General features: G+C 64.4%; 1 protein-coding gene across 2 annotated transcripts in view; it reads left to right on the plus strand.

The window, feature by feature from the left end:
• SMOC2 (SPARC related modular calcium binding 2) overlaps window positions 1-24,955 on the plus strand; it is a 76,787-nt gene that overhangs the window by 5,714 nt on the left and 46,118 nt on the right. For both annotated transcript variants that reach the window (XM_054722501.1, XM_054722502.1), the window contains exons 2-3: window positions 20,658-20,829; window positions 24,570-24,676. In XM_054722501.1, the coding sequence (XP_054578476.1) occupies window positions 20,658-20,829; window positions 24,570-24,676 (279 nt within the window). The remainder of the gene's footprint in view (window positions 1-20,657; window positions 20,830-24,569; window positions 24,677-24,955) is intronic.

Here is a 24,955-nt window from a genome sequence, read left to right on the forward strand (position 1 = left end):
TGTGTGTCCTGACTCTAGGCTCACACCCGAGTGAGTGTGTGTGTGTGTGTGTGTGTGTGTGTGTGTGTCCTGCCGCTAGGCCCACCCCTGAGTGTGTGTGTGTGTGTGTCCTGACTCTAGGCTCACACCCGAGTGAGTGTGTGTGTGTGTGTGTGTGTGTGTGTCCTGCCGCTAGGCCCACCCCTGAGTGTGTGTGTGTGTGTATGTGTGTGTGTGTGTGTGTGTATGTGTGTTTGTGTGTATGTGTGTGTGTGTGTGTATGTGTGTGTGTGTGTGTATGTGTCCTGCCGCTAGGCTCACACCCGAGTGAGTGTGTGTGTGTGTGTGTGTGTGTCCTGCCGCTAGGCCCACCCCTGAGTGTGTGTGTGTGTGTGTATGTGTCCTGACTCTAGGCTCACACCCGAGTGAGTGAGTGTGTGTGTGTGTGTGTGTGTGTCCTGCCGCTAGGCCCCCCCCTGAGTGTGTGTGTGTGTGTGTGTGTCCTGACTCTAGGCTCACACCCGAGTGAGTGAGTGTGTGTGTGTGTGTGTGTGTGTCCTGCCGCTAGGCCCACCCCTGAGTGTGTGTGTGTGTGTGTCCTGACTCTAGGCTCACACCCGAGTGAGTGTGTGTGTGTGTGTGTGTGTGTGTGTGTCCTGCCGCTAGGCCCACCCCTGAGTGTGTGTGTGTGTGTGTCCTGACTCTAGGCTCACACCCGAGTGAGTGTGTGTGTGTGTGTGTACTGACTCTAGGCCCACGCCTGAGTGAGTGTCCCCGTGGGGCAGTAAGGGCAGCAGTGCCCAGGGGTGTGGGAGGGGCGCCATGGCCACGTGGAGCTGACCCTGCCTCTGCGCCCGCACATGGAAGGCAGCGCTGAGGGAGCCTCACGCCTTTGCTCACTGCCCGTGAAGGCAAGCGCCCCGAGGGCTCCCGTGAGGGACACTGACGGGGGACTCTGTCTGATCACTGAACCCTCCCCGGCCCCCCGCCCCCCGCACAGCCGAGGCACGCACTCTGGTGTGTCCATGTTCAAGAGAAGAGGAAGCCGAGCCCCCAGAGACCCCATAGGAGCCCCGGCAACAAGGTGGCCTGGTGCCTCCAGACCCACCGGAAGGCGCTGTCCCTCGGGGCGGGCGGGCGTCCTGGCTCCGCTCCGTCACCTTCAGGCTAGAACTGGGCACTGCCTTTCCCTTCGGGACCCGTTGACCACGATCGCCTTCCCACGTGGTCACTCGGACGGGGAGGGCTCAGGACTGGCTGGTCTGGGGCGCGTGTGACAGGAGGAGGGGCGGTCCGTCCCCCCTGCCCCCGTGTATGTATTCGCCCTGAAAGAGCGGGAAGGAGGCGGGAGACAGCACTTGCTCAGTTACAGTTTCAGACACTTCCCTGTGGGCGTGTCCGTGAGAAAACCCTCCTGGACGTGCGGAGGCCCCAGCCCGGCACGCTGTCCTCCGCGCCTTCCTGGTGCGCGCTGCTCCCACTCAGCGTGGATCCTTCAGGAGCGATTGCGGCTCCTCCTCTCCCACTGCGCACGCTGGGCGGGTGCGGACACAGTGGGCGGGTGCGGACGCCCCGGGGAGGCAGCTGTTCCCCGGGGCGCGCAGGACGGGCGGGAGGTGGCTACGGAGAAGGAACCTAAACCAGTCAGGGCTCCCCAGCCTGGGAGCCCCTTCATGGCGGCTCGGGACCCAGGCGTCTGGGCAGCCACTTTCGTTCTGGTTTGGAGTCAAGACCATCAATAAAACCTGAAGCCACTTCCGGCCCCAACGAGGCCGCACGCACGGCCTGATGGGCCCGAGGGTGCAGGGGCTGAGGCCACGGGGCCGGAGGGACCCTGTACCCTCGCGAGCCTCCCCGCGGGCCAGGGCTTCGATGGGGCTGCGTGGAGATGGCGTGTGGCCGTGTGGGCCGGGGCACGTGGTGTACTTCTGAGCCGAAAGGTCCCTGTCCACGCAGACAAGCGGAGTGGACCCTCGGAATTACTGTGTCCATGCAGGGGCGGGGCCTCTTCCTGCCAAGGGCCATTGGGTGTGGATGACATCATTCGAGGGCCACACAACAGGCTCAGCTTACAGAGGAGCCTGCGCTACCCGGTCAAACCTTTGTCCACGCACCCCTAATCGGGCAGGGCCAGACCCCAGGAGTCCGTGGGCCTCATACAGCGCACAGGCCGGCGTCCCCCCTTTCCCTTCCCCGAGCGATGGCGTTGGTAACGGGACGAGACTTCCTGACGAACAGCTGTACGTCTTTGGAGTTTGAACAGCCGCCTGTTGCACATTTACCTGGAGGCCCCGGAGGAGAGATCTCAGGGAAGGAAGGGTAGTTTTACTCGGGGAAGGACTTATTCTGGGAGTGAACACAGCAGGCGTTCTGTGTGGTTCTGCAGCCCCAGGTTGGAGATGCGAGAGCCAAGGTTTGTGATAAGACACAAACGAATAAAAGCAAGCAAAACGTCACCTCGCATTTATATGGTCCGGATGAAGAAAAAGAAATTGTACGTGGAAACTTGGATGCTGCCAGATCTGGCCAAATTTAATTGGAATTCTTCACGCCGAGGCACCTCAGAGTGACCCTAAAGCCACAATTACAATCAGGTGTGTGACATCATGCAGCCGCCGCCCATACGCGCTCAGAGGAGGGGCATCGACAGAGGGCGCGCGCTTCCTCCTTCCGGACGGATCTCCCTCCGTTACTTGGTCTTTTCCCCGGGCAGGCGGGCGTCTCTCTCCTTCCTCTCCCCCACTTCTCCCAAATCCCATTCCGTCCGCGCTTCCGGGTCCCCCAGGGGCTGACGGGCTAACCCCATCGACCGTTTCTGCGTCAGCACCGGCTGCCGTTCCAGAAAAGGTTTTTCAGTTCCTATTCCTCGTACCCTTTCCCCGGAGCGCCTTCGCCCGCCCTCCCCTCCGCCGGCTGCGCCCTGGTGGCCAGGGTTGTGGTGGGTGGGCCACGCCGTCATTGGATCCCGGCATCAGGTTACTGACCCGTCCATTAGCCAGCCGTGCCCAGGGCAGACTTTTATTCTGGGGGCCGAGTAAACCGACTCCGAACGTTGGAGGTTTCGGGCAAAGACTCCGCCAGCGGTAACGACGCTTCAGGGGCGCGAAGGGCTGCGGATAAACATGAGCCGCCGCGGTGGGTTTGATCGCGGGCCTGGGCGCGCATCGGGAGGCATCGTCGCTGGGCCTGCTCCTCTCTGGGGACCTCAAGTTCGCCGAGTTTGGTGGCTTCTTACAGAGCAAGCGCGTCAGTTTGTTGGGGGAAAAAGGCAGGAGTGTATAGGTTGACCTTATCTGAGTCGCGTGTTTATTTTTTAAATACATTTTTGTTGATGTCAGAGAGGAAGGGAGAGGGAGAAGCATCCATGATGAGAGAGAATCACGGATCGGCTGCCTCCTGCACGACCCCCACTGGGGATCAAGCCTGCAACCCGGGCGTGTGCCCTGACCGGGAATGGAACCGTGACCTCCTGGTTCACAGGTCGACGCTCAAGCCCTGAGCCAGGCCGGCGGGCTGTGCCCGCTGCTTTAGCTCGTCCTCAGAAGCGAGCACGTACGCGCCTTTCTTCACCGCGTCTCGTCCCGGCTTTCTGATCACTGACCTTCTCGGGAGCCAGTTCATCTCTCCAGGGCCTTCCCCACACCGGAGTCCGCTGACTCTCCCCTGTGGTTTTCATAACATCGAGGAAAAGCACGCAGGTCAGAATGGATGCCACGGAGCCCTGGGCCCCGCCCTCGCCGTGGCAGAGTGACCCTCCCGCACGGCAGAGGCCAAACTGAGAGAAAAAGACGTCATAAGGTACAGGCCCCCCCCCCCCCCCCCCCTGGGAGAGCCACCCCTTCAAACGGGGGGTAGAAGTCTCAGAATAAGAAACAGAGGCCTCGGGAGCGTGCGGGTTAGAAACAGCTCGAGGGAGGGGGCAAAGGCCTTGGAGCTGACTCCGTGCCCGCCCGCGTGCAGGGGCGTGAATCCATAGCCCGCCGTCTGTGCCACAGGACGCGAACACACCAGCACACGTGAGGTCATGTTAAAACAGGGACTTTCCGGAAAAGCAGCCCTTCCCGTGCCGTGCTGCGGGCTGGCAGCCCCGGGCTGGCGGACGGAGGCGATCGGAGGCCGCAGCCAGTGCTGGGCTCAGGGTCCCGGGCCGCGTGCCCTGCCCTGGCGCCCTTTCTGGGAACCCCGTGAGCTCCAGGGCAGCCACGTCACACGCTGAGCTCCCCCATCACATGCTCCCCGCAAAGAGCAGCCCCTCAGTGTTCTAACAGACCGTGTGAGAGGGACTGCCCGCCTTCACCGTGAGCGGCGGGAGCAGGCGTGGCCCTGTCCAGCCCCGTCTCCTCCTCTCAGGGCCCAGCACCCAGCACGGCCCCAGCTCCCCCCAGACACCAGTGTCCTCCATGTACAGCCCCGGCTGCTCCCTTAGAGGCTCGTCGTGAGCGGGGTGGGGGTCCCCGGGGGAAACACTGAAACGTGCGTCACGGCCTCGCCCAAGGCAGCTGGGCCGGGCAGTCCCTCGTCTTCAGAAGACGGGGAGCGACCAGGCTTTGCAGATGGACAGAGGCAATAGGCCACCGGCCGCTCCACCCATTCCCTGCCGGGGGAGCGGGTGAGGGCCCGGAGAGGCCGTGAGCCGGGCGAGGCAGCTCTCATCAGACAGAGGTTCGTGCCGCCGGGACCGCTCAGCTGCCGACAAATAAAGGACTAACTGCTCCCCGGGCCTCCACGGGCCGGGCTCTCACTCCACCTTGGGGGGCTCTCGCTTCACCTTGGGGGGCTCTCGCTCTGCCTTGGGGGCTCTCGCTTCACCTTGGGGGGCTCTCACTCTGCCTTGGGGGCTCTCACTCCGTCTTGGGGGGCTCTCGTTCCGCCTTGGGGGGCTCTCGCTCCGCCTTGGGGGGCTCTCGCTCTGCCTTGGGGGCTCTCACTCCGCCTTGGGGGGCTCTCGCTTCACCTTGGGGGGCTCTCGCTCTGCCTTGGGGGATTCTCGCTCCGCCTTGGGGGGCTCTCGCTCCGCCTTGGGGGGCTCTGGCGAAGAGCCTCCTCCCTCGGACCCTCCCCGCCGAGTGCTGTTGGGTCGGGGCGGCCCTCAGTCCGGCCGCAGCACCCGGAAGCGTGGGTCCCCCGGCACTGCCTGGCCTCGGGCACCAGTGTGTGGCAGCCCTATGGCCCCAAGAGCTTCCTAAGCCGAGATCCGGTGAGCCAGGCGCTCCCGGCAGCTGCTGCCGCAGGTTTGAGCCCGTGGAGGGACTTGGCGTGCCGTTTCCGACCCCTTCACCCCGGTGGGAGCTCCCCCTGCGGTGCTGAGCATCCTCCGTCTCCTGCGACTGGGCGGCCACAACACCCCAAAAGGACAGGCCAGCCCCTCCCCCAGGAGAGGACACGCGGGTGAAATCCACTCACCGCCCGACCGACCCTCCTTCCCCGACCTCCCAGCCAATGGCTTGAAAACCATCAATAAAATGCTGCATTGGGTCCGGCTGGCTCAGGGGCTGAGCGTTGACCTATGAACCAGGAGGTCACAGTTCGATTCCTGGTCAGGGCACAGGCCCAGGTTGCGGCTCGGTCCCCAGTGTGGGGTGTGCAGGAGGCAGCCGATCCATGATTCTCTCTCATCATTGTTTCTCTCTCTCTCCTTCTCCCTTCCTCTCTGAAATCAATACAAATATATTTAAAATTTTTAAATAAATACCGTATTTTCCAGCGTATAAGACGACTTTTTAACCCAGGAAAATCTTCTGTACGCCCAGTCGTCTCATACGCCGGAAAATACAGTAACATAAATGCTGCTTTCAACTCCCAAGGCCTTGTTACTGTGAATTGCAGTTTAAAACCTTCCCACCACCCCAGCGATGGACACTTGGGGGTGCGGCCACCCTCCCGCCCTCGGGCACGGGCCGCTGCCCACCGCGCACCTTCTCCGGGGACAGGGACGCTGTGGCTGGAACGAGCCTCGCCCTCCGCACCGCTCCCCGCGGCACGCCTGCGCCGTGCTCCCATGATGGTATCTCGCCTCCCTCGCACCTGCCAGGGGGGCGGATTCGTGGGCGGGTGCGGCCGGGGTTTTGGAGGCACCGCGGGGTAAGGAAGGTGAGCAGGGCTCCAACCTGCACGCACACGCCTGAGCCGTGCCGCTCCCGGGTCCCGGCGTGCTCCTGCCCATCGGCCTTCCTCTTAACGGATGGATCTCGTGCGGGGTCTGCCAGGACGGATCCGGCTTCCCATTCAGAGATAGGATCTGGGTGGGGCCGCGGGGCCGCCTTCGCTCTCCTGGCGGCTCTCCCACCTGGACGCCCCGAGCACAGGTGCGGAGGCCTAGCCTGGCGGGTGAGGGGAGCCCCCTCCTGGGTGGGGACTGCGGGTCCCCCTCCCCCGGCCCACAGCGACCACGGGAGGGAGCCCGAGAGCAGCCCCCGCCTTGGGGGACAGGAGCTCCAGGGAGGGGCTGGGTCAGGGCCACAAGCCAGGCTCCCGCCACGGTGGAGACAAAAAGCGCCACGGCTCTGCCGCTCGGCGTGGGTTCGGGCGCCGTGCGGAGCTCCCAGCTTTAACGACTCGGCTCAGACGCCGAGATGCTGAATTGGGGAAGGAAAACCGGGATCCTCCGCCTCCCAGGACCGAGGTATGGAAGCCGGGACGCACGTGAAATCAGGGCTGGGACTCAGCTGGGGAGAGAGCTGTGACCTGTGGGAGTGACGCGGCCAGCCGTTCGGCGGAAGGCGTGGCTTCCTTGTGTGGCTGCTGAATTCACTGTATTCCAGCGACTCCAGGACGGAGGGCCGCCAACACGGGACCTCGCGGCCGACAGAACCGCGGCAGCCCCGTCAGCGCTGCCGTCAGCTCAGCCCCTTTCTTTCGGAGCCTTTCCCGCATCCTGTCCTCACCCACCCCGTCGGGAGGGGCCCGGGGCACGGCCGGCTCCCGGAAAGTAGGTAGACAAAGTCACATCCTCCCCTCAGGTGTCTGCGCTGCTCACAGGGGCCGGGGCGTCCGGGGAGCGACATGGACTCTCCGGGTGCTGAGGGAGCTGGGGTCCCGTGCAGAGCCATCAGGGGAGGGAGGAGCCTCCTGAGGGTCCTGGCGGGTGTGGGGGTGAACGGCTAAGGGCAGGTGGGCGGGCATCCAGGGGAGCCTCCCAGGTGTCACAGCAGGGGACAGGCCGCTGGTGCAGCCGTGTGTGGGGCGCAGACAGGCCCTGGTGCAGCCGTGTGTGGGGCGCAGACAGGCCCTGGTGCAGCCGTGTGTGGGGCGCAGACAGGCCCTGGTGCAGCCGTGTGTGGGGCGCAGACAGGCCCTGGTGCAGCCGTGTGTGGGGCGCAGACAGGTCCTGGTGCAGCCGTGTGTGGGGCGTAGACAGGCCTCTGGTGCAGCCGTGTGTGGGGCGCAGACAGGCCCTGGTGCAGCCGTGTGTGGGGTGCAGACAGGCCCTGGTGCAGCCGTGTGTGGGGCGCAGACAGGCCCTGGTGCAGCCGTGTGTGGGGCGCAGACAGGCCCTGGTGCAGCCGTGTGTGGGGCGCAGACAGGCCCTGGTGCAGCCGTGTGTGGGGTGCAGACAGGCCCTGGTGCAGCCGTGTGTGGGGCGCAGACAGGCCCTGGTGCAGCCGTGTGTGGGGCGCAGACAGGCAGCTGGTACAGCCATGTGTGGGGCGCAGACAGGTCCTGGTGCAGCCGTGAGTGGGGCGCAGACAGGCCGCTGGTACAGCCGTGTGTGGGGGCGCAGACAGGCCCTGGTGCAGCCGTGTGTGGGGGCGCAGACAGGTCCTGGTGCAGCCGTGATGTGGGGCGCAGACAGGCCCTGGTGCAGCCGTGTGTGGGGCGCAGACAGGCCCTGGTGCAGCCGTGTGTGGGGGCGCAGACAGGCCCTGGTGCAGCCGTGTGTGGGGTGCACACAAGCCGCTGGTGTTGGGCCTCGTCTGCGAGTTCCTTTAAAATCAGAGCATTAAACGCAAACCTCGTAACAGACTCAGGTCCCCCTCGTCTCCTGGTTGTTTCTCCGAGAGTCAGGGCGATGGGCTGCAGGGGCTGGCGGGTGGCGGCTGAGCCGGGGCAGCTGGCCTCCCCTCCTGGTCTCTGCCTGGGGGTGTCTGCGTCCCCTCCTGAAACTCAGCCCCTGCGAGCGGCTGCCGCCCAGCATCGTGTGCAGGGAGGCTACCCGGGGACGCAGGTGAAAATGGTGCCGGGTTTCCCTGTCACGGGGGTGGCCCTCCGACTCGCTGGTGTCCCGGCCAGGCCGCAGGGGAGTGGTTAGTTGTGGGGTCACACTGTCCCTGAGACAGCGTCTTCAGAACCCCAACCCCCGGGAACAGGATGCAGCGCGGGAAGCGAGGTGGTGCTGTGACCCCGAGCCGGTGTCTCGCGCCCCCCACTGCGGGCGGAGCTGCGGGTGCAGGACCCTCCCGGCGGGGACCACGCAGCCTCCGGGTGCATCTGCGGGGACCCAGTCCAGCCCGGGACACGATGCGGCTGCGTGGGCCACGCTGAGGGGGTGGGACCCGGGGCTGGGTTCTGAGCGCTGAGTCACTGGGCCGTGTGACAGCTGGTCCCACACACGTCCCTCCTGCACGCCGTGGCCGGAGCCGCCCCGCTCGTCACCGGGGAAGCTGGCTCCTGCTCCGTGTGAGCCCGGGAGGCGCGGGGGCGGCTGGGAGGGGCCCAGGCAGTGGCTGTGGCCGGTCCAGGGCCAGGCCTCCTGCCGCTGGACCTCCCTGGCGGTGGCCCCTGTGGACAGGGCAGGGTGGGGTCCCTCCCACGCCATGCCCCCGGGCTGCGGCCTGGCACCCTCCAGCACTGCTCCAGGACATGGGACTTTGGGGAGCGGGTTTTCCCCTGGCGGCCTGCACCGTGGCTTTAGCGCCCAGCACCCTTCTTGGGGTGCACCAGCGAGTGCCCGGCTGTCAGAGGCTCCCAGCACAGGACGTGGGGGAGGGGGGCGGGAAGTGGGGGGGTGGGACGTGGGGGAGGGAGATGTGGGGGGGCGGGACGTGGGGGAGGGGGGCGGGAAGTGGGGGGGTGGGACGTGGGGGAGGGAGACGTGGGGGGGCGGGACGTGGGGGAGGGAGACGTGGGGGGGCGGGACGTGGGGGAGGGGGGCGGGAAGTGGGGGGAGCGGGACGTCGGGGAGAGGGACGTGGGGGAGGGGTCGGGAAGTGGGGGGAGCGGGATGTGGGGGAAGGCTCGCTGGCTCTCAGCCTTAGGGTTTGGGGCGCTGCTCCTGTCCCCGGGGGTTGGGGGGGCTCTTCCTTCCAGGCAGGTGAGCCGAGTGGGGAGGCAGCTGCTCTCGGTGGGGTGGGCCCGGGAGGGAGATGGTGGGGGGCTCCCCGCCCACGTGGGGGAGGCCCGGCCTCTGCTGTGTGCACAGGCGGGAGCAAGCCTGACCTTCCTCTCTCTGCCGGTGAGATGCACCAGGGACGTGAAAATGAAGCCGCGGCAGCGGGAAGCCCAGCGGCCGGGGCAGTGCACACGCGTGGGAAACGTGTCCCTGCCTCCCGCTGGCTCTGCCCATTCCTGCCGGCAGCACGGAGCCGAGCGGGGCCGGCCCGGGTCCTCGGTCCTCCCGGGACTCGCCATGGCCACGCCCACGCCCGCTGCCTGTCCGACCTGGCGGGCCCCCGCGTGTCTGGCTCCCACGGGTGTCCAGGGGGATGTGTAAACACGGAGCGACAGCCCCGTGCAGCCTCGGGGGCAATCCCCCCTCTTCGCTGCAGAAATCCAGGCTGCAAAGCCCCCGGCGCCCACTGGCCCCTCGCAGCCACCGTCGGGGGCGGGTCCCCAGAGCCGAGGGCGGGCGGCTGACGGTGGTGACAGGTGGCGCTCGCGTGGCGCTCGCTACGCCCTAATTACTTAATCCGTGTTTTGCCTCTGGGCCTCCTTGTAATTACAGTGACCTGGAGCGTCACGTGTAAACACGCGGCGTGCCAGCTTCTAACCACACGCACGTGGCGAAGATCCTCCAGGCCCGCAGAGGGGCGACGACCGCCTCCAGCCGCTGTCCCCAGTGCTGGGGGGGGGGGGCGGGCGGGCAGGGGAGGGGCGGGAGCCTCCCGCAGACCCTGCGCCCGCCGGGCAGGAACATGGGGTATGTTCTTTGGGCCCCGAGGCCGCCCGGGCCCCGTGCAAAGGGCATTTCCTGTTTGGGCATCAGAGGTCTGAGGGTCCGGCGTGCAGGGCTGTCCTCTGGCAGCAGCTTAGCTCTGTTTATTTTTTATTTTTTAAAATATGTTTTCATTGATTTTTTTAGAGAGAGGAAGGGGGAGAGAGGGGTAGAAACATTTGTGACGAGAGAGAATCACGGATCGGCTGCCTGCTGCACACCACACTGGGGATGGAGCCCACAACCCGGGCATGTGCCCTGACCGACTCGAACCCTGACCTCCTGGTTCATAGGTCGACACTAAACCACTGAGCCACGCTGGCTGGGCTCAGCTCCATTTAAAGTCAGCACAGGGCCCTAACCGGATTGGCTCAGTGGATAGAGCATCCGCCTGCGGACTAAAGGGTCCCGGGTTCGATTACGGTCAAGGGCATGTACCTTGGTTGTGGGCACATCCCCAGTGGGGGGTGTGCAGGAGGCAGCTGATCGATGTTTCTCTCATCAATGTTTCTAACTCTCTATCCCTCTCCCTTCCTCTGTAAAAAATCAATTAAATATATATATATATGTGTGTGTGTATATATATATATATATATATATATATATATATATATATAAAGTCAGCGCAGGTTTGCAAATGAGGAACTCAACTGAGACTCAAGCCTCAGGGACCCCGATGTCGGGGTCAGAGGCCGCTGGATTCGTGGGCTGGGATCCGTCAGGGACAGGAAGGGCAGCCCAGGACAGCCTGGACCGGAACCACCGGCTGCATCTGGAGGGAACGTTCTGGAAACAGATACGATCTTCCAGTTAGTCACCCCTGGGACGCGGCACTGCTTGCTCACCTCCGAGGAAAGAACACGGGACGCGCCGTGGCGGGCACCCCAGGCGGGCGGAGGGCTGCGTGTCGTGGGGGGACGGCCTGGGTGTCCTGGGCCCGGGTCAGGGCGGGGGTGTTGGCTGATGTTTCTCCCTCAGCTCGTCTCTGAATCACATCCGTCCCAGGGGTCAGCGTTCCCATCATCTTGACTCACCCACGCTCCTCTTGCTGAAAATTTGAACGGTTTAAATGCATCTTCTGATTTATTGTAAATAAGATGAAGTTCACTTTGATTGACTGATACTCCAGATTTCTCAGACTTGCACGCACCCTCGCATGACAGTTAACGTGTTAGGACGTGTACCCCTGGGAGTCGCGGGGTTTGCAGGGCTACAGGGCCTCTCAGTCCCTGGGAAGCCTGAGCCGGGCGGCGGGCAGCGGGCGGGGAGCCCACGTGGCCACCAGCTTCCTGCCGTCCTCTGCTCGCTCCATGTTTAAAGGGCATTTAAAAAGTATCCTATATAATAATCCTATATGATAAAAAGGTAATATGCAAATTGACCGAATGTGGATCAACCAGAAGCTATGACACACACTGACCACCAGGGGTCAGACGCTCAACGCAGGAGCTGCCCCCTGGTGGTCAGTGCGCTCCCACAGGGGGAGCGCCGCTCAGCCAGAAGCTGGGCTCACGGCTGGCGGGCGCAGCGCACAGCAGTGCTAAGGATGTCCGACTGCGGCTTAGTCCTGCTCCCCACGCGGGCCTAAGCCGCCAGTCGAACATCCCCTGAGGGCTCCCGGACTGCTAAAGGGTGCACCAGGCCTCTTGCATGTGTGTGTGTGTGTGTATGTGTATGTATGTATGTATGTATATATATTTATTGATTTCAGAGAGGAAGGGAGAGGGAGAGAGAGAAACATCAATGATGAGAGAGAGAGAGGGAGAGAAACATCAATGATGAGAGAATATGATCGGCTGCCTCCTGCACGCCCCACACCGGGGATCGAGCCCACAACCCGGGCCTGTGCCCTGACCAGGCATCAAACTGTGACTGCCTGGTTCCTGTGTCAATGCTCAGTCACTGAGCCACACTGGCCTGGGTTAAAGGGCACTTAATGCCAGATTTCAGCCGAACGAGTTCCGCATCTAACCCTCTGTGATGTCTCACATTTGTTATTTTGGCCGAAACATGTTAGTAGACACCAGCATCACTTTTTAAAATTAAAGATGCAAAATATTGTGCGTGTAGCCGTGGGCGTCCGTGTTCAGACGCTTGCTGAGTGAGAACCGGGGCGGGGGGAGCCCTGCGGGGTGTCGGCCGGCGTCGCCAGGAGCCTGGCTCCCGACTCCGCCAGGCGGGGCCCTGGGGTCAGGCTGGGGTGGCCTCAGGCTGTGTCCCTGAGTTTGCAATCTCCGCTGATAGCCGCCGGGGCCGCCCGGAGCGTTCCTCCCACGGTGATGAGCTGTCACTGCCTCGCGGCCCAGATCCCCCGAGGCTGCGGTCCAGCGCCATTTCCAGTGAATTATTTCCGCCGTGGAGGGCGAGACGGGAGGGAGCAGGACCCTGAGGGATTATCAGCAAGGGGCTGGCTCGGCAGGAATGCCTCTCATGAGTGTTCCGCCCGTTTCCCGTGTTCCTTAACACGCCCTCTGCGTGTGGTGCGGGAAGCGGGAGCCAGATGCTCGGTGGTGGTGTCCCACCTCCGCCCGGCACGGCCGTCAGGGGTTCAGGACCGAGCGCGTGGGCTGTGACGCCCAGGGCTCCCCCCGCCGTGCTGGGCCCTCACCCAGCCCCGGAGCAGGTGTCGGGCAATCGCGTGTTAAAGGCGAATGAGAGCATAGAACCCAGAGAGCGGAGTCCGAGCCCGTCGTGTGTGACGTGACCAGACGCCTGACGGCCGCTCGCCAGCCCCAGATAAAATTACCGCGTGTCCCCGGGACGGGTGGGCGCGGCCAGGACGGCGTCCCACCGGCCCGGGGCAGTGTCACCGCGGGCCGCGGGCCGGACAGACTACACCAGACACGGCACATCTCTAAGCTGCATCTGCTCATGGAAAATACCCGATTTTAAACACATTCTGTTTCTCAAAAGTGGCGTTTCTCGGTGACCTGGGTCTGGTCGGTCGAATGTCTCGGGGTGGGCAGCCAGCACCCATTGGAGCCGCCGCGCTGGCCTCCCTCTGAACCGGTCAGGACCCACCGATGGAGCCCTTTTAAAGCCGGTTCTGCTCGGCCGGCGTGGCTCAGTGGCTGAGCGTCGACCTATGAACCAGGAGGTCACGGTTTGATTCCCGGTCAGGGCACAGGCCTGGGTTGTGGGCTCGATTCCCAGTGGGGGACGTGCAGGAGGCAGCCGATCCGTGATTCTCTCTCATCATGGATGTTTCTCTCTCTCTCTCTCTCCCTCTCCCTTCCTCTCTGAAATCAAGAAAAACATATTAAAAAAATAAAGCGGGGTCCCTGCAGGCCCATCAATATTCAGGAGGAAACAGCGCATGGGAGAGGCTTGGTGTGCATACGTTTCTGCTGTGCCCGTGGGATTTTGTAGTCACCGCTGTGACCTCTGCACACGGTCACGTTGGGAAGGTTTTCCACGTGCTCCCTTGGACCCGGAGCCAGTGCTTGGCTCGCAGGCGGGCAGGGGCGCCCCCTGGCCCGGGCGTGGGCGGCAGGTGACCCGCTCGTGATGACGCGCATCGCTGGACCCTGAGTCACGGTTCGCTGCGGGTCCCGATCCCGCGGTAATGGTGCGGTGAGGCTTCGCCAGATGAGATGTTAGGTGCCGTCCCTCCTGCAAATAGTGGAGCCGGGCCTGGTCCCGCGGGCACGGACCCCCCGCAGAGCGGCCGCTTCTGGGGTCTCAGTCACCTTTGTGTGTTACCGGCACTTCAGGGCCGAAGGGGAAATCCTCATGTCTCATTCTGAGTGTCGCCGGGAACACACGTGTGTGTGGAAGCCGTGTCCTTCCCGGCTCTGACCCGGCTGTCTTCTGTCCCCTGTGGGATCCCTGACAGCAGCCAGGACTTCCGGGCCCCCGGGCAGGCTGGGCTCACACACACACACACACACACACACACACACACACACACACATACAAGTGTCGGGCGTGCAGGAGGCACGATCAACGATTCTCTCTCATCATTGATCGTTCTCTCTCCTCCCCTCCCCTTCTCTCTGAAATCAATAAAAATACATTAAAAAAGAAAGGCTACGCTGTGGGAGGGGGACCTCATGGAAGGTCTTTCTTGGTGTAAAGCTCCCAGGAAACCATTCCGGCCGCGTCATCCTCTCACCGCGGGCAGGACGTCGGGCGGCTGTGCGCAGGGTCGGAGGCCGGCGTTTCCCAAGTGACGTGCAAGCTGCAAAGGGGACGCGTTCCCGGAGCCGCAGGGAAGCTCCCGTAGAAATGAGACGCAGAACATGAAGACGGAGCCATCGCTGGGGACACTGTCGTGACGAGAGGTCCCTCACAGCACCACCATTTACACGCGTGTTAGCTTGGCATGTTAGTGCCAAATGTTTGGGGACGTAGTAGATACTGGTCGGTGAGAATTAGCTTTAGACGAGAGTTGGTCATGTGGGTATGATTTCCCCCAGAGCAGTGTGTGAGCTCTGATGCCCTCCTTCCTGTGGGTGACAGGTGGGGTGACTGACAGGTGGGGTGACTGACAGGTGGGGTGACTGACAGGTGGGTGACTGACAGGTGGGGTGACTGACAGGTGGGGTGACTGACAGGTGGGGTGACTGACAGGTGGGGTGACAGGTGGGGTGACTGACAGATGGGGTGACAGGTGAGGTGACTGACAGGTGGGTGACTGGCAGGTGGGGTGACAGGTGGGGTGACTGACAGATGGGGTGACTGACAGATGGGGTGACTGACAGGTGGGGTGACAGGTGGGGTGACTGACAGGTGGGTGACTGACAGGTGGGTGACTGACAGGTGGGGTGACAGGTGGGGTGACGGACAGGTGGGGTGACTGACAGGTGGGGTGACTGATAGGTGGGTGACTGACAGGTGGGTGACTGACAGGTGGGGTGACTGACAGGTGGGGTGACTGACAGGTGTGGTGACAGGTGGGGTGACTGACAGGTGGGTGACTGACAGGTGGGGTGACTGACAGGTGGGTGACTGACAGGTGGGGTGACAGGTGGGTGACTGACAGGTGGGTGACTGACAGGTGGGGTGACAGGTGGGGTGACTGACAGGTGGGTGACTGACAGGTGGGGTGAGTGACAGGTGGGGTGACTGACAGGTGGGGTGACAGGTGGGAATCGGTTTGGCTGCCTGTCCCCTGGGCTCTTTTCTGGGGTCTCCCCGCCTGTGGTCGCTGTGTCCACTGGTTCTTGCTGTTCAGGGGTTTTTGACATGAACCCCTAATGAGTTGCTGCTCACAACACGTACGCTGATTCTGTGCGGCAGCTGTGACTTTTGCGTGTCAGCAGCCGTGGACTCCCTGAGTCTGGAATATTCTGACGCCGGGAACCGCCCGAGTGGAAGTGTTTCCGCGTTCCCATCCCCGGCCGCGTGGTCTGGGCTGAATCCTGGCGGGTTTGTGAGGTGGATGCACCGAGTCCTCAGGAGTGGTCCCCCCAATTCCCAGTGAGTTTATTCTCACGTGCGGGGTGCGGGGGGCGGGGTGTGGAGCCGGGAAGCTGGGCCCGCGGGGCGAGCGTTAGTGACCTGCCTTGCACTCCCCGCGGCTGTTTCTCAGGACTCCATGCTGCGCTGCCATTTCTCTGCACTTCCTGCGGCTCTCCCAGGTCAGAGCCCACTGCCCTCGAGTGAAGACCTGGACGTGGCCTCTGGTCCTCCATCGCGGTCAGGGAGACGGGGCGCCGTGAGCCCCGGGAATGGCAGTGTCTTGGTCTGCTTAGGACTCACCTGGGCTTCTGGGCCGGGAACCCCAGGACCAGAGCAGCCGGCTGGATCCCAGAGCCCCCCCTGAGTGGGACGGGGACCCCGGGACAAGCAGGACGTTGGTTCGCCCCCCTCGCCCCAGGGGCTCTCCGGGAATTGGGGAGTCGGCTCAGCCAGGATCCAGGCACTGGCCCCAGGCTCCCCGAATCCTGGTGCCACTGGCCAGGTGTTTAAGGCCACGCAGGACCCGTGCCCGCCACGCGGACTCGCCCAGGCTCGTCTGTTTCTCCACGTGACGCGTGGACCGGGGGTGTCTCGGGTCAGGGACGGGCTGCACCACCCTGCTCCCCACCGTCCTTCCTGGCCCGGGGCTCCCCGAGGGCTGCGGGTGCCCTGAGGGGCCCATGAGCCCGTGTGACTCTCTCTGGGATTCTCTCTCTGACACTGACCGATGGCCTGGGACGGCGAGTCCGCTGGCCCGTGGGCTGGAGGCGGGTCCGGGTCGGCCTCTCCTCTGAGAAGGTGCCCGTTGCTGGCGCCTCGCAGCAGCACCTCCTCTCGACCACGGAGGGCGTGCCCGGCGCCCTGAGCTCCGCCGGAGGAGCGGCGTGAACCGGCACGGCGTGGCACGCTGTCCGTGGTTCGCGGGGACACGGGGAGTGTTTGGTGACGCTGTGGTTTGGAGAAGCTCCCGTGACGATGGGCGGGCGGGTCTGTGCACCCTCGGGGGCTGCGTGGCTTACGGCGAGGGCCCCGCACGCCCCGCCTGTGCGCCCCTCGCTGCTCAGCTCTGTGGGGTGGCTCTGCCCTGGGCGGCGGGCTCAGGCGTCTCCTCTCCTGTCCCCCGATGCCTCTGGCCCCTCACCCACTGCTTCTCTCTGGACTGTGGACCCCGCAGCCCGCCATTCCTGGGGGCCCCTCACCATCCCCCTCTCCCTTGCAGAGGCCCGGGTGTCCTTCCCCCTGTAACGGGAGGGTTTCTCTTCTCTGTAACCAAAGGTGAGAGTGTCCAGGCGTTTGGGGAGATGGCCTTTGCTCAGCGTTGTTTTCTCAGTCCTGCAGCCGTGGCTGGGCTGTCGCTGGTTCCTGTGCGGCGGTGCCTTTAAAACGGGTGTAGGGAGCTAGTTTAGGGGGTTCCCCCCGAATTCCAGCTTCTAGATGGCAGAGCCCGGGAGACCGAGGCGCCCCGCCTGCCTGGGCTCCACACAGGTGCCCCCGAGCGCCGAGACGCAGCCGTGGGACGCGGCAGCGGAGGTTCGCTCTCCCTGAACGGGACTGAATGTAAGCGTGAACTCCGCGCCCGGCCGTGGTGGCTGCTGGGCCGGGCGGGTCTAGAGCTGTGTGTGCCGGGCCCCCAGGGCCTGGGGGAAGCGCCTCAGAACAATCACAGGCGGCCCAGCCGGCCTCGGCCCCGGCCTCGGCCCCGGGACACCCGTGGGGAGACTCGCAGACGGGGCAGCGGGCTCTGCCTGTCACCTGGGAGGGCGCAGACGCCCGGGGGAGGTGTCGGTGACAGAGGCCAGGCGCCCGCGGCGGGGAGTGCATCTCGGAGATTGCGCCTGCGGCTCCGGGTGATGGCTGCCCAGGGGCCACAGGCCTTGCCATCTCGTCTCCTCCCATCACACTCTGTCAGGGAGGTGAAGCCTCTGTGTCCTGCGTCACCCCAGGGGACAGGGAGGCCGTTGTACTGCAGACGGAGCCGGAAGGAGCCAGCAGGAGTCGAAGCCCGAGTGGAGCTGGGGACGTGGAACAGAGGGCGCTGAGGCCTGACCCCCAGCCCCTCTCCCATGCCACCTCCCAGGCTTCCTCCCCGAAGTGCTCCGTGGGGGTCCTGGAGCTTCTGCCCGGGGTTCCCCACCCAGCTGGCCGTGCGGGCGGAGTGGGGGCAGGACCGGGTCCCAGGTGCTGGGGTTCCAGCTGCATCGCAGACGAGCTGGTGACTTCCAGGAGCCTCGTCTCTCAGCGGTCGCGTGAGGCAGCTGGGCTTGGGGTCCTCCAGGAACCTCTGTCTCTTCCTCGGTGCCCTGTGAGCTGCTCCCACCTGCCCTTGGGCTCTGCCAGGTTCCGCCAGAAGGGCCAGCTCTGCACGTGCCCAGGCCGCGAGCCCAGGACCTTGGTTGCCTCTGTCACAGGGCAAGGGAGGCTGGCTTCCCTCCAGTGTCGGTGTTTGGAGGACATGAGGGGGGAGCTGAGCGTCTCCTTTGGGCCCCCTCTTTTCTCCAGGGCCCTCTGTGCTCGCCCCAGTCAGTGAGCGTGCACCCCACAGTGGAGTGAGAGCAGGGTTCTCACTGCCTCCAGGATGTTCCATTGCACCTGGGCCCTCTGCACGTGGTTCCCCTGCACCTGGGTCCCTGCCCACCTGGGTCCCCTGCACCTGGGTCCCTGCACCTGGTCCCCTACCCACCTGGACCCCCTGCACCTGGGTCCCTGCACCTGGGTCCCTGCCCACCTGGGCCTCCTGCACCTGGGTCCCCTGCACCTGGGTCCCTGCACCTGGTCCCCTGCCCACCTGGGTCCCCTGCACCTGGGTCCCTGCCCATCTGGGTCCCTGCACCTGGGTCCCCTGCACCTGGTCCCCTGCCCACCTGGGTCCCTGCACCTGGGTCCCTGCACCTGGTCCCCTGCCCACCTGGGTCCCTGCACCTGGGTCCCCTGCACCTGGTCCCCTGCACCTGGGTCCCTGCACCTGGTCCCCTGCCCACCTGGGCCCCCTGCACGTGGGCCCCCTGCACCTGTGTGGACAGAGGGAGGTGTGTGTGGGCACAGAGAGGGCGGCCCTGCAGCTGGGGGTTGTTTTAAAATCCTGTTGCTGTAGGTCCAGCCGATTTTGTTCTGAATTTGGCCAAGTGCCTTTCGCCTCAACAAGTTTGCAAACCTGCCACCAAGTCCTTCCAAAGAAGAGCAGATCTTTAGAGCGGGACGGACTCCCCTCCCTCGAGTCTCGCTTAGGGCCCCTCTCCTCCGCGCCCGTCTCCCTTGGGATTGAAGTGCTATGAACAAGGAGAGACGTGGGCGTAGGGTGTGCGCCTCCTATTCTGACAGAGAATAGTCCCGCCGTCGGTCCTGCGCCTTTAAACCAAGAGTCACGGTCAGATGCCAAACGCCCGGATGTGGGTCTTCGTGTTTTGTGTTTTGCATTGAAAGGTGTCGAGGCCGCCGCGCGCTGTTTCGAGAAAATGACAATCAGGGCGTCTCACCCCAAGTCACTGCGCTTCCTGGGGGGTGGGGGTGGGGCAGGAAGTGCCCAGACCTCCCCAGAGACAGAGACGGAGACGGAGGCGGAGACGGAGGCGGAGGCGGGCCTGGTTATCCCACCTGCTCAGCGAAGTAGAAGACCGGCTCCTGCGTGCAGCCGGCCTGTGACACGTTCACTCTGTTCAGTGTCTCTCTCTCCCTCCCCCTCTCTCTCTGTCTCTCTCTCTGTCTCTCTCTGTCTCTGTCTCTCCCTCCCTCTCTCTGTCTCTCTGTGTCTCTTTCTCCCCCCTTCTCTCTCTCCCTCTCTCTGTCTGTCTGTCTGTCTCTCTCTCCCTCTCTCTCCCCTGCACGGCGGGGCAGCTGTGTTGTGAGGTCACGTCTCGCCCCGGCTGCGAGGGGCGTGGGGGCTTCTAGGGTGCGGTAGGGGATCCTCACCCCCCGGCGCTCCTGAGGCCGCCTGCACATTTGCGTCCCTCCTGGCGGGGGGCGGGAGTGGGGGTTGGGGGAGGGAGGACTGGGCCTGCAGTGGGAGCACGTGCAGAGGTCGGGGGGTCGGGTGGGCGGGAGCACCATCTGTTGGCCAGGAAGTGCTGTGTGGGAGCTGGCGGCGGGCCCAGGCCTCTGGGGGGCACTGTTAGATCCGAGGGGACAAGGAGGAGCCGGGCGAGGACGGGGAACCTGGGGTGTCCTCGGGGCTGGGAGTATGGGGGGCCCTGGCAGGGACCGTGGGGGACATGGGCCAGCCCAAAAGCCATCAGGCCTCCACAGGAACCGCTCCACCTGGGCGCTGGTTCGGGAACTAGGGGTCCCTCAGACTAGCCTGCGCCCTCTCACAATCCGGGAGCCCCCGGGGTGCAGGGAGCGGGCCGAAGCCGGCAGGCGGACATCCTTAGCCACAGGGGCGGGAGAGGCTCCCGCCACCGCTGCTGCGCTCGCTCGCCGTGGGCCCGGCTCCTGGCACACTGACCACCAGGGGCAGCTCCTGCACTGAGCGTCTGCCCCCTGGTGGCCAGTGCGCGTCTAGCGACCGTCGTTCTGCCATTCGGTTGATTTGCATATTAGCCTTTTGTTAGATAGGATAGGACCTAGTTCAGGCGAGATGCACACGGGGCTCAGGCCGCGGGGGGCCCACCTCCCGATTCCCTCACTGTCTTCTCACCTCCCGGATGAGGGCAGAGCGGGATGAGTGGGGAGTAACGGGCAACGGATTCACAGACCCCAAGGCAAGCCCCGCCGCTGGGGCTGAGGTAAAGGGTGCACTCGCCTCCATGCACACGGGACAGCTTCACACGCCGCTCAGCCTCCGGCGATTCAGTGCCAAACGCAGGCGGAGAGGATGGTGGGTTTCCGAGACCTTGGAAAGCAGGCGACGGCCAAGAATGTGCCGGTCTCCCTGTGTGCCCGGCCGCGGCCCGCCATCTGCTCTCTGCCGCTCTGCCGAGAACATTTCTTTAAAAAATGTATACATATTTATTGATGTTGGAGAGGAAGGGAGAGGGAGACAGAGAGAAACATCCATGATGAGGGAGAATCACGGACCGGCTGCCTCCTGCACGCCCCCCACTGGGGATGGAGCCCACAACCCGGGCCTGCGCCCCGACCGGGAATCGCACCGTGACCTCCTGGTTCACAGGTCGATGCTCAGCCACTGGCCCCGCCGGCCGGGCTGAAAGCGTTCCTTCAGGCCGACCTGGCTTCTCTCTTCCTCCCGCAGTTTTTACGGGTCGATCAAGACAAAGACAAGGACTGCAGCCTGGACTGCGGGGGCTCCCCCCAGAAGCCGGTCTGTGCGTCCGACGGGAGGACCTTCCTGTCCCGCTGCGAGTTCCAGCGCGCCAAGTGCAAGGACCCGCAGTTGGAGATCGCGTACCGGGGCAACTGCAAAGGTAAGCCGTCACGCACGCCTCGCAGCGCCGGTCGGTCCCACGTGAGGCGGTCCCACGTGACTGCCACGCCGTGCCTTCAGTTCCACCGCCGCTGCGTTGTCAGGGGAGGGGCTCGAGGTGTTAGCCTGGGGATGTTTTCAGATCAGTGGGGAGAAGAGTGACTTCCATGACTCTTGAGACAGAGCCCTTTGGACTGGGTCCGTGCTCGCTCACCGCTGGCCCACGTCGGCCAGGGCAGGAGGTGGGTTTTAAGACCAGAGAAAGATTAGGTGCCGCGTGGCGGCCCATCAGCAGCCGGGGAGGGAGAGTGGCTGGGACCAGCTGCTGTCACTGGGATGGGAGCCTCGGGAACGGCCATGGACGGGAGGCCAGGGAGGCCCGGAGCCAACGGGAAGGGCTCAGCCAGAGTTGAGAATCCAAAACCGTCAGGGCCCGAGGCTACGGGCATGCGTGCACGGGCTGGGGTGCGGGGGGAGAAGGGGGAGGGGGCCCAGAACGCGCAGGGGAAGGCGTTCAGGACAGATGCCCACGTGGCCCAGGAGCCGCTCACAGGCCGTGAGCCCAGCAGGCACCCCGGGGGCGGGGGCGGGGGCGGGCCGGGGTCTCCTTGGCGCTCTGAGGCCACCGCGTTCCCCGCTCTCAGGTGGTCACGAGGACGGCTTTGAGGTTTGTGTCATGGATCCCAGTGGAATAATGACGGGGCTTGCGTTTTGAGGATTTAATTTTCAAACGTTAAAAACGAAGTGTCCAAAAAGAAAAACAAACCACAAAGTGTCCAGGGTCCAGCCTCGCCCGACCAGGAGCCGTGAGGGCCGGCCGCGTCCTCACTCCGACCACCGCACGGCGTGAGGGGCTCGTCCGGGCGGCCCCGAGGGGAGGCGGGGGGCCGTGAGCCCTCCGTCCTGTTTGCAGGGAGCCTGAGGCATGGAGCCGGATGATGCAATGCTGCGTGCTTAGATTTCTGCAGGGAGGGGCGTTGGATTTAGTCAGCCAGGCGCCGGTTTAAAGTGAAGGACGGGCCTGGCGGGCGGGGCTCAGTGGCTGAGCATCGACCTCTGAACCAGAAGGTCACGGTTCGATTCCTGGTCAGGGCACAGGCCCGGGTTGTGGGCTCGATCCCCAGTGTGGGGCGTGCAGGAGGCAGCCGATCGGTGATTCTCTCTCAACATTGATGTTTCTCTCTCCCTCTCCTTTCCTCTCTGAAGTCAATAAAAATAGATTAAATAAATAAAGCGAAGGACAGGAGGCGGGCTCTGCCGTGGCCTCCGCCGTGGGCTTCCCTGTGGCCCCGGGAGAGGATGGTGCACGGGAAAACCAGCCGAGCCCGCGGCCTCCTGTCACGTGTCCTGACCACGCCGAGTGAGTGACAGGACACAGCAGCACCCGGCGGCGTGAGCAGTTTTGAGGGAAGCCGCCCGGTGTTTTGCATGTTTCAGCAGAATCGGCCGGGAGGGCTGTCCAGGCTTCTCGCCGCAGTGCACGGCCGGCGCTGAGTCAGCACATCTGGAGGCGGGCCGCGGCAGGGGCGGGGCCCCCGGCTCCACCCCAGCTGACCACAGGCCTGGACCTGGGGGCGACGGGCGTGTGGGCCTGGGTCCCCGCCTGCGTGATCAGCCACGGCCGCCGGGAACCTGGACTGAGCGCCCGTCACGCGGGGCCGCTGGTTCGAGAACTCCCGCCCGCGGCAGAGGTGCTGGTGCCTTTAAAAGGTGGCGGTGTCCACGCCCCACGCCAGGAATGGCCGCCGAGAGCGGTTTGGAAAATGGATGCTTTCTGCTTGTTCCACGAGAGTTCAAACGCTGGGCACAATTTGTAACTCCATCCGCCGCGCGGGCCGGCCAGCGGCCCCTATCACATTTCCCTTTGGACGGTCAGACCGCAGGCTGCCCTGGGACAGGAGGACGGCCCGGCAGGCAGTGATTTCCCGCGGCTAAAACACAGAGCGCGGTAAAACCACACGTGTGAGGCGGCCGGCCGCCAGCGTGGACCAGGGAGGAGCCCCTGAGCGACCAGCCTGTCGGGGGCGGGGGGGGGGGGGGCGCGCGGCCGGGCTGCCCACCCCTGGCAGGGTCTGCGCTCCGCTCAGGGACGCCTGGAGCTCCCAGAAGCCCCCGGCCGGGGCTGGGCTGGGCTGGCACCTCCTGGCAGCAGCAGTCTGCCTGCCAGGCAGCGGAACGGTCGGCCCTGGAGCCGCGGGGCAGGGGCGTTGGGAGAAGAGGGCTCGGAGCCCACAGGCCTCTCAGACCCAGACAACCCGTTATTTAAATCTGGAAACACTTAAGACAACTCGGGAAGACCGTTCTTCTCAAGTTTTAAAATTCAAACGGGTCCAGGGTCGGGGCCCAGCGCTGTGAGGGTGTCCGTGGGCGCGAGGCGCGGCGGGGAGCGGGAGGCCGCGTGGGGGTCGGGGGAGGGGGGCCCTGCCCCTTCCCTCCTCTTCCTGGGGTCTGGCCCCAGCATCAGGCTGGGCCTCCCTCCTGCCGGCAGGAGCGTAGGTCGGACGCGCAGCCGTGGGGCGAGGCGGGCCTCCCTTCCTGGGCTCACCGACCCCCACGGTTCGCCCTCCTGACTCCTCCCCTGCCTCTGGGCAGAGCAGGGTTAGATGTGCTGAGGTGTCTTTCTCTCTCCGTGTTATTCTGCGTTAGTGTCCGGTGCCCGGCATCGCGGTCAGACAACCGGAGACTTTGATGTTTCCAGTCCCGCGGGCACGGGCGTAGTTATGGCAACATCACCGTCTCCGTTCCGGGTGCTGTGCCGTGCACCGCCGATGAGGGTGTGACCAGCCGTCCGTGGGCCTCAATGGAGGACACGAACCATCAGCACCCGAGAGGACACGCGGGCTGGAGCGTCGCGGCCGGGTCTCGGCAGCGTTTTTCTGTCGGCGCTTTTGGGCTTTTCCTTTCCGCTGTTTGCTGAGTCGCGGGGGTTGCGTCCTGAGGAGCAGCAGGCCCGCGGGCTGTGCCTCCGATCGTGCCTTAGCAGTTTTTTAAAAAAATGTTTTTATTGATTTCAGAGAGGAAGGAGAGGGAGAGAGAGTTAGAAGCATCAGTGATGAGAGAGAATCACTGATCGGCTGCCTCCTGCACGCCCCTGACTGGGATCCAGCCCACAACCCGGGCGTGTGCCTGACCCCCTGGTTCCTAGGTCAACGCTCAACCACTGAGCCACCCGGCCGGCCGGCGTGGCGGCTTTGAGGCGGGTGCCTGAGCGGCTGGGCAGCTGAATGGAGGCGCTCACTGATGGGCGGGGGAGAGGCAGAGCTTGGCATCTTCGAGGTCTAGGATCGCGGACACAGAGCAGAGCCCCACGGTGCTCCCCTGATGGTGTTTCAGGGGGGTGGCCTGGACCCCGCTGTGGGCCAGAACGTCCCGCCCCAAGTACCCCCTGCTCCCTCCCTCCCGCTGGGCCTGTGGACGGGACCCCGTGGGCTCCAATGGACACGCTGAGACCTGAGGAGACGCCGACTGGACCCGGCTGTGTTCCCTCGTTTGCCATGAAGCCGGTCCCGTGTCCCCGGGACGACCCAGTAATCCTCTCCCAGCTCTGCCCCCGGCTCCTTAGGTGTCGAGAGGACCCACCCTCGGAGCAGCCAGCCTCTCGCTGGGGACCCGGGTGGCCACTCGCCCGCCCCAGCTGAGGTGGCTGGCCCCGGCTCCATCGCACCTGCGTCTCCACGTGCCTGTGTCTCGGGCGTTGCCTCATCCTGGTGTGTAACCGCGCTGCTCTGCTCCCTCCTGCAGACGTGTCCCGGTGTGTGGCCGAGCGGAAGTACACGCAGGAACAGGCGAGGAAGGAGTTCCAGCAGGTGTTCATCCCGGAGTGCAGCGAGGACGGCACCTACAGCCAGGTACACGCTACAGCCAGGTACACGCTACAGCCAGGTACACGCTACAGCAGGTACACGCTCTACAGCAGGTACACGCTACAGCAGGTACACACTCTACAGCAGGTACACGCTCTACAACAGGTACACGCTACAGCAGGGACACGCTACAGCAGGTACACGCTACAGCAGGTACACGCTCTACAGCAGGTACACGCTACAGCAGGTACACACTCTACAGCAGGTACACGCTCTACAACAGGTACACGCTACAGCAGGTACACGCTACAGCAGGTACACGCT

Source organism: Eptesicus fuscus, chromosome 10, assembly GCF_027574615.1.
Source record: "Eptesicus fuscus isolate TK198812 chromosome 10, DD_ASM_mEF_20220401, whole genome shotgun sequence".
NCBI classification, from domain to species: Eukaryota; Metazoa; Chordata; class Mammalia; order Chiroptera; family Vespertilionidae; genus Eptesicus; species Eptesicus fuscus.